Raw genomic sequence first — 14,518 nt, forward strand, 5'->3', positions numbered from 1 at the left:
TAGGGTTAGGGTTAGGGTAGGGTTAGGGTTAGGGAGTAGGCGAAGGCGACATACTCGCCGACACCTCGGGTACTACATATACAGGGTTCATAGTAGTAAGACACATGTTGAAATAAGGACTTATAAGACCCTTTTTGGAGGCCAAAATAAGACTTTTACGCGATTTCTGATAGATCACCGACTATTAAAGTACACTAATAATATTTATATACACAATTGCACAGCAGATTTAATTATTCCGTATTATATATACAACAATTCTTACTCTAAGTTGAGAACAGTTTATAAAACAATGTTGAAAAATGGTCCTTTGGCAAAAAATAAGGACTATTAAGTACTTTTCTAAGATTTCACCAAAAATAAGTACTAATAAGGGCCCTTATTTTATTTTTCGCAAAATAAGTACTTGTAAGACTTTGGAAGACCCGCTACGAACCCTGGATAATTATGTTATAACAGATGACTACATATTACATTTTATATACACGTTATGACTTACTCTCTCCCTGTCCATGTTCTCTTTTGCTTCTCTTTTTCGTTGATGTCTGGCATCTCTTCTTGCCTTCCACTTATTTAACCTTTCCGGCAGTAGTCTGGAGATTACAGCTGAATCCTCCAAGTCTACCAACGTTTCACATATCTTATTATACACATATATTCGTGCGTAAGAGTGAATATTCCTGAACCATACTGAGTAAAAATTTAGCAAACAATAGAAAGCTATATGTAATGAACATATGCAATTATTTGCACACACTATAGAAGTATTTTCATGCATCTGTATCTTTTCATGCACTCCAACTTACTCAAGAGGATGGCAGCATCTGGAAAGAAGCCACTGCTGGCCAGAAAGTGAGTGTCCTCAGGTGTTCGAGGAAAGTCTTCAAGTATGAAGCCATGTGACCTATACACAATCTTCTTAGTTATGATCACCATAGTTCAAAGTATAATTCAAGGTTAATTTGATCGATCTTATATAGTCAGTCTAAGTATTTTTGAATTCACTTTGTTTTTGCTTACAATAAACGAGTTTTTCAGTGTGGGTACCAATATTTCTCATTTATCTTCTACTTCCAAGTGTCTACAACACTTTCTTGTTACATTATTAAATGTCAGCTACTCGTATACATGTATTACACGGGCTTAGAAATGGTGTTTAGAAATGTATTTCCTCAGAAACTGTGTTTAGAAAAGTGTGTCTTACATGTAAGGTTCTTTCTGCCACAGGTCAGGTAGTATTCTGGCAAGAGTTTCTGGTGCTAGAGCTTCCCCATCTTTTAAAAAAGAAAAGATGTTCTCTTCTTCTTCTGTAAAGCCATACTTCTTTTTAGGGTCCTGTTCTTCATCCTCAGCAGCCTCCACATCTTCTTTCCCATCCTCACTAAAATAGTGCAACAATTACTATGGGTTATATTTAACTCAATTACAAATGGGTTATATTTAACTCAATTACAAGAAACATTGATAATGAAACTTTGATTATTCAGTCATATTTTTCAGGTTGGAATCAACACGTATTTATTATACCACAAATATAGCACGTTGTGCAGCACGACAGTGTTGGTTGAAAGGCAATAGCTGCTGCTGCACTACTGTTTCTGCCGTTGCTGCATGATGTTACCATCAATACAATTAAATTAATAAAACGTTGAAAAATGGACATAAGCTTGGTCAAAACGTGTGAAACGAAATAGCATGTAGCAAAAGATGAAAATGTAATGTTTCTATGCATCTTTGACTCTTAATATTCACTATAGGGCACTAATTAGTGCTGAGCTGCATGGTGCCTTTAAACACAACAAACATTTTTAACATCTCATAAAATCAAATTGTGGATTTTTCAAATAATTAAATGCGGCAAAAATGTGAATCTGTATAGTGGCGCACTTTCCCGTGATCTTGAATGTGAATCTTTTTCTATGTGTCTATCTGCAAGATATTTACCTTTCAAATTCTTTATCTTCCTCGAACTCTGCTGGTACAACTGGATGCTGTGTTTTATGGATAATCAGCTCCTGCAACTTCTCTCTGAATTTGATGTGAAAAACGCCTAGTTTTTGGGCCAGAAGCCGGCCGATTGTCGTTTTTCCAGCTCCCCGTGGGCCCAACATGAACAGTCGAAGAGGGGGAGGCTAGAAAAACATAAGGGAAATTAGTGGGCACATGTGATAAACCTGATAATAATGAATATTGTATACTATAAAGTCAGAACTAGAGTAGCCATTTTCAAATAAGTTGGATATAATGCAGATTACTTAAGACATAAAAATGTAGGGGTTATGCCCAAAACACAAATAGTCCATAAATTCTCCCGATGACTGGCCTATAAATCATATATTGATAACGAATTGAATATTTGGTTTAAATACCAAAGTAGGCCTACTTCAATTTATATAGTACAATAATTATAAAATCATTATACATTATACATTATAAATCAAATTACAGTTACCTTTGGAGGATCACTATCAGGCATAAATGCAGACGGTGACAGCAGGAACTTTCCCTTAGCATCCTCCGTAGAGAAAAAGTAAGTTTTCTCTCTAAACTTTGCTGACAGCTCTGGGTTTCCTGGATAGAGCACGTTCTTCTCAGTCAGAGCCACTGGGCAGTAACGGTTCGTATCACCCAGTGCAATTAACCTGCTCTTATATGTCTCTGGGTCTTCCAGCTGCAAAACATGAGGTGATTACCTATAGTGAATATTGAATTAATCGCAAAAGCCTTATAGTGCCAAATATGCAATACGTATCAGATATGCTCAAGGTAGTAACTTTCAAGAGTATGCTCTATAAAATCAGTATAAATTAACTTTTGAAGGAGTACAGAAAGATAAGAATCTGAAGTTCAAATCTAAAGTGAAGAATAATGCATTAGCAATAACAACTAGATTAACATAAATGATTGTGCTATTTGCTATACATTGCTGTACACCATATTAGCTGCAGAATATGACTGCACGACTTGCATGCTAAAAGCAATATTTTATTAAATGTTTTGGAATGTTGGTCATGCATAGCAGCATTTTCAGTGAATCGCATGAAGTCCATCAATAAAACGGAGTATTCAACTCCAGACTCTCGTTAATTTTAACCCTTGCTATAACAATCAATCTTGTTTATACTAGGCATACTTGTGTAACACCATTTTCTGCCTGCTCAAAATACTCCTCCATAAGTTGTCCTATGTCTTCATCATCTTCCTCCTGGTCTAATGGTGAATACTCCCACGCTTGATACTTGAAACGTCCTATTGCACGCAAGGATTTTAAAAACCAGCAACATTCTGACCATGTTAAAAACAGATGGATAGATGGAACAATAAAGAAATACTGGGAGATTTCCATATTATATGTTTTATATGCAAGAATTCGTCTTTAGTACGTAAATAATATCAGGAATATAAGCGTTGTGATTCAAAGCATTTAGATTTGTGCGGCTACTACTAGCAGCACTCATGCGACCTTTTCTTATGATGAATAGACGTGGGATAAACACTGGTAGTGATATCACCGAGCACTCATGGCTTCACGAGTACCTTCTATCTTCGAAATGACTTCACGGAGAATTTCTTCCACCGAGTTGTTAGTGATGTCAACAGTCTTTGTTTCTAGACTTGTGTTTCCAGTGACCAGAGACACAATGTTCTCCAGCTTTGCCTGCTCTTCCTGAGCTCTCATTTTGAAGTTTTCAGTCTCAGTGCCCTCTGGTGATGCAATCCACTCCATTATGATATTATCAGGAGTAAGATAATATTATCAATATATATATATATATATATATATATATATATATAGCATATCTATATGTATATGATGAACAGTGATAACTGTCAAAGCCTGCCTATTCATAAAGAAATATTCTCTATGGTTAGGCAATAAATAGAAACATTTTATGCACATCTTCAATTCAGCTTATTTCATAGACATTTTCCATCAGCAAATTTGATGCTAAACACCTTTCCCTGTGTACAGGTAAATGTATAATATTAATTAACGTCTAACTGGTCTGATTTCATTACCAGTCTCTAAAAGTTCATTTAAAACACTTATTTGTGTGTTTCCTCGTGGAGAACGTGCAATGATTAGCTTCCATGTGTATGCACAACAATAATTATATGCAATAATACCATGCACATAATATATTATACACTATATACATATATTCGTGATAATATCCGATGCAAATCTATGCTGTAAATATTCTGGCATACCTTTAACTTAGTAAAATATTATGATTTGAGAGTGATATTACACATTTATTTACAACACAAAGAATTGAGCAATAATTTACTGGGAAATTATGCTCTCTCTGGACATTACGTATAACAAAACTCCATTAATTGCCAAAGACATACCGGTAGTTACTTTACCACAAAACAGTGTTAAAAATAGCTAGATCAGTAACTAAACAAGTGGGACATTTAGACATATCTATTGTACCAGCAGTTTTCCCTGCTGTAGTCTCATGCCACCGACGTAACAGCGTTGGCAATCCTTGTCCGGCATCCGTCAGGACAATCATGTCATCTACTAGCATCCCCCTGTCAACCATCACTACCCACTGGTCATGAGAACTTGGCCATCCATCCAGTATAAAACCACCTTGCCTGGAAATTATACGAGATCAGTACACAGTGCACTAGAGCATGTGGGATATAGTTAACAACAAGAATGATTTCTGCTACAGATTTGCAATGAGTCTAGGTTTGGCATAGTCATCCACCATAATATATGTGATGATCGCTATTCGTTATATATGCAACATAATTTCCATAGTTGTTATAACTTTCTGTGCATTCAGTCAATGTTATCTTCATCTGCAATGATGGGCTACATAAGATAATCATTACTAGGCAGACCATGTAGTATCATATATCGGCATTTAATAGTTGCTGCAAGAAAGTACAATGACTGTCCTAGTATGGTGAGGTACGTGATATGACAATCAGTGCACGTATATATATCTGCTCAAATGCACCCTATCTCTAAATAGATCTGTACCTTTTCCCATCTTCTCTTTCGGATGCTGACTTCTTCTCAGCAGCTACAATCAGCCTCTGCAGCATCTCAACGTGGAGTTCAGGAGTGAGGGTCACTTCCTGTTTGCTGGCCTCAGCAGCCGCCGCCTCCATCGCCGCTGCGACATCTGGGTGGGTCTCGTCCACGGTGCTAGAACCACCCGTCTTATCATCAGCGCCTACAAATCATCAAGTAACCTTCAACCGTCAAATCATCAGCGCCTCAAACAATCAGTTACTATACCGTCTTTATCATCAGTTTGATTTACAGTGCCTATACAAGTGTGTCAATAGTCTCATCCAACATAGTGTATGAGTGGACCTGATGATAGTACGTACCCGTGCCTCAGAAACCTTCATGCTTTAAAATGCTTTTTGATACCATTAAGTGCAATACGTCTGTTCTGAATTAACACCAGCTTCAATTCTAAAGCAAGGTTAACAGCACCAAGCAGTTCTACACGAACTACATAAGAAATAATATGAAATTGTGTTGTTACCTCCTGCATAGGCTTCTTCTGCCATTTTGTCTACAATTGAGGTTATTGTAATCTCGGCTGCATGGCGTTTTGCCTGATTAATGATCTCAATCTTCTTCTCTTCCAGATATTGGCTTTCATGCTCCTTTGCACAAATTACCTGTAAAAAATCAACAAGCAGCAGGTTTTAATATTTATATGACCATTGAGAAGTTAGTACAGATACAAATTAAGACATTATAGAATACCATAGTAAATATATGAAAATATCATATTACATACATGATTTGCAGAAAGGAAAGGCAGAAAATAGCAACCTCTCACTCAGGAAGCAAGCACTCATAATTTCACTTACTAACATATCTTGCTTGCAATTAAGTACATATATAGCCAAGCTGCAATGGTTGCAATTAAGGTAGTTGACATACCACAGCATCATAGTGTTGAGCCAGCTTCTCACATAAAGTAGATTTGCCAGAAAGCGGTGGACCCAGCACACAGATCTTGCATGGTATGCGTGGGTTTGGTGGCAGGAGATAGTACCGAGGGTTCTCTGTGAATCTTTCCACAGCTTCTTTCGAAGACAACATATACATCTTGTCTAGAAAACTAAAAAAAATTAAGACCTAATGTTTTCAGTGTAATAGGTGCACATAGTTTCTAAAAAAGTCCAAAGAAGTTTTAAAACACCATTATAAGTTTTGATTACAGGAAAAGACAATATCATTTGCACAACAGCTATGTCTATAATTAAGTCAAACTCACATAAAATGGTCTAAAACGTCATTGATTCAGCCAAATATGCCAAATTGCTTAAAATTCTTCTAATTTGCTAAATATATTTAACACTTTAAATTGTTTAATTTACACTTTAATTATGTATGCTTACGAACCCGGAGTAATACATATTTGCACATTCTTGACACGTGATTATCAAATAAAATTTCTAGCTCGTTCATCAGTTTTATTCATGGATATCTGTGGTAATTACTAATACCAATTATATACCATGATTATGTATATTGATTGCATTCAATATACATAAGTTGATGTTAATCCAGCACACCTGACTGCAAACTGAGGTCTTCCTTCCACCATATTGCCTTCATAGAGTGCCACTGGACAAAGGTTTTGCCACTTAGAGCGCCTCCACCGCCACTTAGGCGCCACCATGTTTTTTCCTGCTAAGGCTCTCATTATCTCATCCAATTCTGCTCCTTCAAGGCTATCATCATCCACCGCCATAAGCCGCTTTGGTGCAATCGCACGCTGGATTGGCAGCACTGCTAATCTCTCCAACATGTTCTAAAACAAGTATAATCACATTGTAGTTAGTAGTTTGGCTATTCCTATTTTAAAGTTGATGTGTCCCAGGATTATACCACAGCTGGGCATATTAAAACGCTTGACCTAATTTTTATTTTTGAGAGCATAATCAGCGTATTGTTACACTTGTTCCACGTTGTTTTCTTCTGCAAAAACAACCAGGAACATGTCTATAACCAGTCGGTGACACAGCATGCCAGACTAAGTACTAATGGGGCCCCACCTTTTGAGAGCATTTCATGCCTTAAATGTCATTACAATTCATGTCACATATTTTGTTTACACATATATTTTTGCTATTGTTTATTATTATAATGCATTTTACTAGGTAAAAGTACAATGATTATATGCTGCATGCTGGCATGCACAGGTCATGCATCTAAAGAGTAAAAACAGTTTGCCATACCATGTATACATCATCCACTGCGTGGTTTGCATCCAGCTCAATGACATACTGCTGGTCGTGTTTCTCAATATAATTCTATAACAGTAAACCACAGTAAACCAGTATAACAGTAATAAGTAGTAAAGTAATAACAGTAAACAGTAAACAGTAATAAGTAAACAGTAATAACAGTAATAACAGTAAACGGTAATAAGTAAACAGTAATAAGTAGTAAAGTAATAACAGTAAACAGTCATAAGTAATAAGTAAACAGTAAACAGTAAACAGTAATAAGTAAACAGTAAACAGTAATAAGTAAACAGTAATAACAGTAAACCAGTCAACTAATCAGCACCAGGATTGCCCATACACACCTGCTCAAACCAAAGTGCTTATAAAGATAATAATATATTATATTGTAATGTTTTCCCCTTTCTTTACTTTATCATTTCCCTTTTAGTTATGTTTCCCTTGCGTGCGTGATCCCCGCTAATTGTGTAATGTTGCAATAACCGCTCCGGCCGTTACCACACACCACGTGGCAATCGAGTCAGCCGAATTCACAATCCAGCAATCAAATCTTAGCCCGGTGGTAACAGCCGGGGGGTTATTGCGACATTACACAATTAACGAGGATAATGCAAGGAAAACATAAGAAAAAGGGGAATGATAAAGTAAAGAAAGGGGAAAACGTTACAATAATATATATGTCGAGTAAAGTGAACACTTCTGACAAAATACAAGATTTTTCTAGTGAGCACAATTTGTGGGCTCGATAATCAAAACAAATTGTACTAGTCGCCTGTGTTAACACAGAGACGCCTTGAAAAATTAATCATTAATTTGTCTAAGTAAATGTTTAAAATGGAATATAAAACCTACCTCCAACTGTATGAGCTGGTGAGCTCTGAACAGTTGAATATCTGCAGTAAGGACGTCATTGACATCCTCTGGTCGTTTCACCAGACGGCGAACAACATCAGGGCTCACTATAGTTTCATCTAACACCTGTATGTATTATATTACTATATCATATGTTATATCGATCTGTTAAAAAAAGACTATTTCCACCCACAAGTGTGTTTATACTTCTTCTTTGGCCGAATAAATTTCTATCGAAACATGTCTTTACCTATATAATATCAGGAGTTAATATTGACAAATTTGTCATTATTAACTCCTGATAATAGTAAACAAAGGTAAAATAGAGTTCATGTCATGATATTTTGCATTATGGTAAATTTTTAAAGATGCATCCAATTGTTTCATAACCAGAGAATTACTGATTTAGATGGACGTGAGAAAAAGTGAATTCGTGATTAATAATTCTTCAAAGTACTGTTTAAACTTTAATCAATCTACAGAGTATATTCTCTTTCAAAAGAAAACAAAGGTTTCACCTCAACAACCTCCAGTTCAACGTTCTCTTCCATGGCCTCTTCTTCATCTTCCTTTTCTGTCTCTATTTTCTGAAACAATACCATGAATATATGATTTAAAAAATTCTTTAATCATAGTGTTGCACTCTATGGAATACAAACTGTAGTAATCAGTTAAACACAGAATCATTTAAATAATGCAGCCTCAAGTTTTCAGCCTACTTTTATGTTCTTTTGAGTATGATGAATACCTAGGAAAATAAATAAATTACAATGTCAAATAGAATTGCAGAACTAGTTTTCAAAAATCCAAAACATAAAAAATGTATGTAAAATGTTCTACCAGCAATCAGTTTACAATTATCTATGGCTTTAGCATTCAAAAAACCAGTCCAAACATGAAAGTAAACGTGCTAAACGTTAAATGATACCATCTTTTCCTTTATTTGAAATATAAACACAGTTGAAGACACCATTTAGATATGTGCCTCTATCACTGAAAGATCGACAGACAAGTGACTCAACCAATATCGCTTGACGATATCAGATGAACTAACAGTAACAAGCACGCGGTTTCCTTACTTCGGTTTTGATGACATCGGGTAAGTACATACTCCTGGTGTAAAGATTATTGGTGAGAAAGTCAACCCTTTGATCAGACCTTCGTTTCTCCAAGTCTCTGTCAGGTATCTATCGTATAAGGGCAGTGAACATATGGACGTGTTTTGCATGTAATCACCTCCAAATTACTAACATACAAGTTACTCTAATATAGCAAAAGCAGTAGTAGTTGAATTAGCCAGTATTACAAAGCATTTACATTTTAAAATGTTTTCATCAAAACAAAGTACTGAGAGTGAAAAGGCAAATAATGTGGATAATATTTTGAATATACATATAAATGATGCCCATACCCTCAGATTTATGATGACATCTGGCTTTAAATCCCAGGACCATATCATATCCAGTTGTTTCTCAACTGACATATATTTTGTGCCTACTACTGGGAAACTATCCAACGTATAACCTATATGTGAACAATTCATAATGTAAAACAAAAAGTAAACCCAATAAATGCAACATAAATAGTTTGGAAGAGCTTGCAATGACAATCAAATGCAGAGAATATGTTATTTTGGTTTTGTGCTGCATATCTTTTAATAATTTCATTGAAAACGAATATACTTTAACCTGTATTTTTTAAATTCTGAGGAAAGAAAGGTTGGTCTGAGTGTTTTCTTTAATCAGAACAAAAATCATGACCACAAAACCTAGGAAACCATCCCTTTATACGTCATTTCTCAGCAGCAAATTTTGAAGGTTTACAATAACTTTTTCATGATTCAGTTTAACGTACCATAATGTCTGACCTCTGGCGATTTAATCTTTTCATTCAGAAGGTCGAATACCACGCTATCTGTTGTCATGTCACCGCTCGTCAACAACTTCTTCAATTCTTTGCCTTTGTCTGTGCTTTTTTTTATTGCCTCTTCTAATAGTTCTGTGCCTATAAATATATCGTATAATGTAGAGGCATGCAGTCAATGTACCTCAAGAAAATGCTCAATTTGCTAGAAGTATAATTCATTTGTTTAAATCAGTTCAATTTAAACCAAAGCTATGCTTACAATTGATTAGAATACAGTTCCAGTCCTTGCAGAGCCATGTAGCAAGAGTTGTTTTGCCAACACATGGTTTTCCCCAAACCACAAAACATGCTGGCTTCGACTTTAAAAATTCCAACTCAACCTGAAAAATTATATGAGAAATTTACGCAATAGTCAATACTATAAACAATTTATTAATAATTCTCTTGGTTTATCCTCAATATGCACTTAATTACCAAGCTGTGAAAGAATTATTTAACATTTTGAATCTGGCTTACTTCACAACAATCCCACTCCTATCATCTATACTAATATTTCCAATGATTGTTCGTCTGTTTGTCGCCTGGCTATAGGCGACCAAATGGTTGATCCATGGGGTGCTGAAACTAGTGCTTGACCCAGGGAGTGTCATGAGATAGGTGTCATTGACCTCAAAGGTCATTGGAGGTCACATGTCATGAATGTAAGACTTTTCGGCCTAGGACTTTTCGGCCTAGGACTTTTCGGCCACATATTTTCAACAGATAGGACTTTTCGGCCAAATTCAAATTTCTTTTCCAAAATACTTTTTTTTATACCAGTTCACATAAATTAGTGCTATCCATAATATTTCTGTAATTATATTTAGGATTTAAGTGACCAATAATAAAGCATAGAGCCGCAGAAGCGTTGGGCTCATCTTGAGGTCTGTTGCACGATCTATAAACGTAAAATTTCAGGTCGTGCGTAAGTACCGACATATATGTAGGCGCAGATATGGGCAGACACGCAGGGTTGCGTAACATCATTGTTAGACACGCCATATCCGGCATATGGAGCGGTCAGGGGGAGATGTGGGGGGAGGGGTAGGGGGAGGGTGGGGAAGCGGCGGGGAGGGGGTGGGGAGGGGAAGGGGGAGCGGTGCGGGGATAGAGGGGCTCTAATAGCAAAGACAGTTATCACTCCTGTTGTTAACAGGTCAACTAAATCCATTGTTTAAACCCGGTACCCTTGGAGGTCAAAAGGTTATCAGCGACACTTAATCTTTCGCATAGTCAGCAGAAGGGACTATTTCATGGTCCTTTCAATAAAGCCAGTAAAATGCTAGGCCAGACGCGCTGATAACAAAATAAGTTCAATCGTGTTCTCGCGTCAGACCCATGTCCTCAGAAAATGTTAAAAATCTGCCCTGTGCCCACTGACCTTTGACCTGTGACCGTCCCATTTCGGCCACAGTGATGGGCTTTTCTACATGATGCTATAACGCCGCACTATCACGAGCCTTAAGGTCCGAGGCCGTTAGATTTGTGCCGCGAATTCCTGCATTTGCCTCCTATACCTTAAGTTAAGGAGTGAAGTTACGCCCCTTCTTTTAACACCTCTGACGCTTATGCTTGAGACACGACAGCTTCGACATTCCCAACTTACGGCCGTTTCGGATTCCCCCCGCTCCCGAATATCGTGACCGTTAACGTCGAGCGGTTAAGATTTGTGCCCACTTTGACGCCGCGGCGACGCACGACGATCGGACGGAACGATCAAGGCGAATTCTAACAAGCTGCATCTGACTATGTCAGATGAGCTAAAAAATAAAAACATTAAAACAAATAAACACAACAACAAAATTTTGAATTTGGCCGAAAAGTCGATCAGGACTATCTGTTGAAAAATTAAAATTTAATTTGTGGCCAGGAAAAGTCTGTGCCGGAAAAGTCCGTGCCGAAGTCCGTTCCACCAGGTCATTGAAGGCCAAAATGAGTCATGTGTGTGTGGCTAAACGAAGCCAGAGTTTGTTATGACCCTACAAATGGGTGGTGAGATGAGGTTCAGGTTCAACGCCTAGCATCCGCTCTTAGTGTCTATGTCCCCCTAAGGTACTGCGGAAACGTACCCTGGGTAACGGTCCAGTAATACCGAAACGTACCACCTGGGGACGATCTCGGTATAAGCGGAACGTACCCTGGTAAGCTGCTTAATTCTGTTGGTATTGGGTTAGGTTAGGTTAGGGTCTAGGGGATTAGGGAGTTCAGGTGTAGGCGAGCGTGCGCGCTAAAAGACTCGTTAGTGAGTAGCACGAAGTACGGTCGCGGCTATATTGAAGATAAGAACGCAAGTACGTTCCGATATCGGACCAATATGACGCAGGGTAACCAGTTCCGGCAGTCAACCACCTGGGGACACATAGACACTCCATCAGGACCCTAGCTCACAGGTCAACTGGTGGTCATAGGGCACACTTCAATTTCAGGATCATAATGAAAACTAGATATGAACTATTGCATGAAATGTATAGAGAGTCGCAATCGTATCACGACAGCTGATTTTGGGATCATTTGCTTGCATCTCATAATATTGTCTTTATACTTTCAATCTTAATATATGACCTCTATAATATTATCATGATAGGAATATATATCGCTGTGGCTATATCCCGGCAAGCCGGCCACGTCTTAGTTGATTTCCTAATGGCTCGCAGTTCACTAACCGCGCTAAACACCCTAAACCCTTGTTACTGAGATAACCGCTGAAATTAAAAACTGCCGCGCATCTTAAGAAATCGAAGACCGTGCCCGGCAGCCGTCAGATATAATGGCCGGCTGCCGCATAATAGGCACTCTGATAAATATATATGTCAGAATTTCAAGTTGTTCCTAATTTTTATCCCAGGCAATGCCAGGGAACCTAACTATTGCTCATAGTCATAGGGTCTATGTCCTGCGCCAGGGACGCCTACTGCCAGAAGCGTAACTGGTACGGTCCTGTATACCGGAACGTACCCTGGTAACTATTTGATATGGTTAGGGTTAGGGTTAGGGTTAGGGTTAATTTAGGGTTAGGGTTAGGGTTAGGGTACGTTAGGGTATAGGGTATAGCCTAGGGTTAGGGTTAGGGAGTAGGCGTAGGCGACTCCCTAGACTCGATCAGTGGTACGGTCCGGCATATTAGATAGTACCAGGGTATAGAAAATCTAGCTGTGAACCCTAAATAGTAATAGTAGTATTAGTACTAATACTAATACTAATACTAATACTAATACTAATAGTATATAGATTTACGGGGTCTCAAACCGGCAAGAATGGCAAGATTGAGCATATTTAAACGGAACCATTTATTTTACCTGATCTTCGTTATAAGACATTCTTAATTAATCCAGAGATGACTAGCAATGGCAATGATGATGGCATCACCGACACGACAGGCGACACCGTCACGGTGTCACCCAACACGAATAAAACTACCGTATAGCGTTAGCCTAAAAAGCGCTAGCCGTAGCCGTAGCCGTAAAAAACGTTAGCCTAGCCCTACTACGGCAAGTCTTATATTCACAATCACAGTCGTATGCGGCTCATAGTACACGACAAGTTATTCTTAGCGTAAGTCAAATTAGAAACACACACACACAATTTGTGTGACACAAATATCAAACACCACGGCAATAACACTTTACACTACAGTTTACGAGTTTCTATTTGGCCGCCAAGACGTGGAAACCATAGCAACCACCTCGGAAGCGCGCGGGGTTACGAGGCTCTGGATTTCCGCAGAGGGGTGGTTCCACTTCCACGTTCGGCGAACGGGACGCGGATGCATAAAATACATAAGTTTCATCGTCCAAAGAAATTTGTGTAGAAAATAAAGATTTCCGACTGTCATATTTTGCCTACGCATATATATTATGATTTTATAGAAAAACACCAAGTATCGACTGTCTATCGTGATTCGTATTCGCGCCGCGGGCGCCGCGGTTATCTCCCCCTCGCTGTACGGGGTGCGTACCGGCTTCTGTGCAGCCCCTGATAATAATATTAATAATAATACTATTACTAAGCAGTATATCAAAAAATTACGAAGGGCTACTAAGGGCTAATAGAATAAGTATCATAGATATCATATAACACAGATATCAGATAACATATTAGGTGTTATATGAGGTATAAGCTTTTGGTAATCTATCGCCTTCCTTGATTTTAACTCATTTAACGTCAGCTAGGTGGCGCTGCGCGCAGCCACCAGCCAGCAATGATCATCGTGATTCGATAGCAAAAATTTGTTATTCTATTGTGACTTCTGTTGGTAAGTGAAAGTATGCTTGTGTTCTTATTTGAAATAGTATTTAGGTATTATACGTATTGGAACTAGTCCGGTATTATGACTGTTGGTAATAACACTGTCAAGTAGTAATGATGCTAATACTCAACTTGGCGACTTGTTGCCGTTGCCGTTGGCGTTGTTCGGCAAAATTTTGTGACGTCGCGGTGCCTCCACTCCACCGGGCTCTGTTATTGTTATTATGAAATATTTATTGCATATAATAAAAAAAACAAGTGTATTTACTAAGAACAG

General features: G+C 38.0%; 2 protein-coding genes across 2 annotated transcripts in view; one reads left to right on the forward strand and one right to left on the reverse strand.

Annotated features, from left to right (window-relative positions):
* Positions 1-13,643, reverse strand: part of LOC106805860 (adenylate kinase 9-like) — a 21,999-nt gene extending 8,356 nt beyond the window's left edge. Inside the window, exons 1-20 of the mRNA XM_014807635.1 lie at positions 13,293-13,643; positions 10,217-10,337; positions 9,946-10,095; positions 9,503-9,615; positions 9,171-9,278; positions 8,610-8,678; positions 8,092-8,217; positions 7,231-7,305; positions 6,565-6,803; positions 5,927-6,107; positions 5,520-5,658; positions 5,003-5,198; positions 4,442-4,608; positions 3,538-3,705; positions 3,134-3,249; positions 2,453-2,671; positions 1,945-2,132; positions 1,205-1,381; positions 807-904; positions 500-621 (exon numbers count right to left, since the gene is read on the reverse strand). Of these exons, the coding sequence (XP_014663121.1) occupies positions 500-621; positions 807-904; positions 1,205-1,381; positions 1,945-2,132; positions 2,453-2,671; positions 3,134-3,249; positions 3,538-3,705; positions 4,442-4,608; positions 5,003-5,198; positions 5,520-5,658; positions 5,927-6,107; positions 6,565-6,803; positions 7,231-7,305; positions 8,092-8,217; positions 8,610-8,678; positions 9,171-9,278; positions 9,503-9,615; positions 9,946-10,095; positions 10,217-10,337; positions 13,293-13,313 (2,793 nt within the window). The 5' untranslated portion in view covers positions 13,314-13,643. The remainder of the gene's footprint in view (positions 1-499; positions 622-806; positions 905-1,204; positions 1,382-1,944; positions 2,133-2,452; positions 2,672-3,133; positions 3,250-3,537; positions 3,706-4,441; positions 4,609-5,002; positions 5,199-5,519; positions 5,659-5,926; positions 6,108-6,564; positions 6,804-7,230; positions 7,306-8,091; positions 8,218-8,609; positions 8,679-9,170; positions 9,279-9,502; positions 9,616-9,945; positions 10,096-10,216; positions 10,338-13,292) is intronic.
* A 539-nt stretch (positions 13,644-14,182) lies between these two features.
* LOC106805670 overlaps positions 14,183-14,518 on the forward strand; it is a 57,591-nt gene continuing 57,255 nt past the window's right edge. The window contains exon 1 of the mRNA XM_014807363.1: positions 14,183-14,248. The gene's annotated coding sequence lies outside the window, so the exon portion shown is untranslated. The remainder of the gene's footprint in view (positions 14,249-14,518) is intronic.

This window comes from Priapulus caudatus, unplaced genomic scaffold (assembly GCF_000485595.1).
Source record: "Priapulus caudatus unplaced genomic scaffold, Priapulus_caudatus-5.0.1 Scaffold7, whole genome shotgun sequence".
NCBI classification, from domain to species: Eukaryota; Metazoa; Priapulida; class Priapulimorpha; order Priapulimorphida; family Priapulidae; genus Priapulus; species Priapulus caudatus.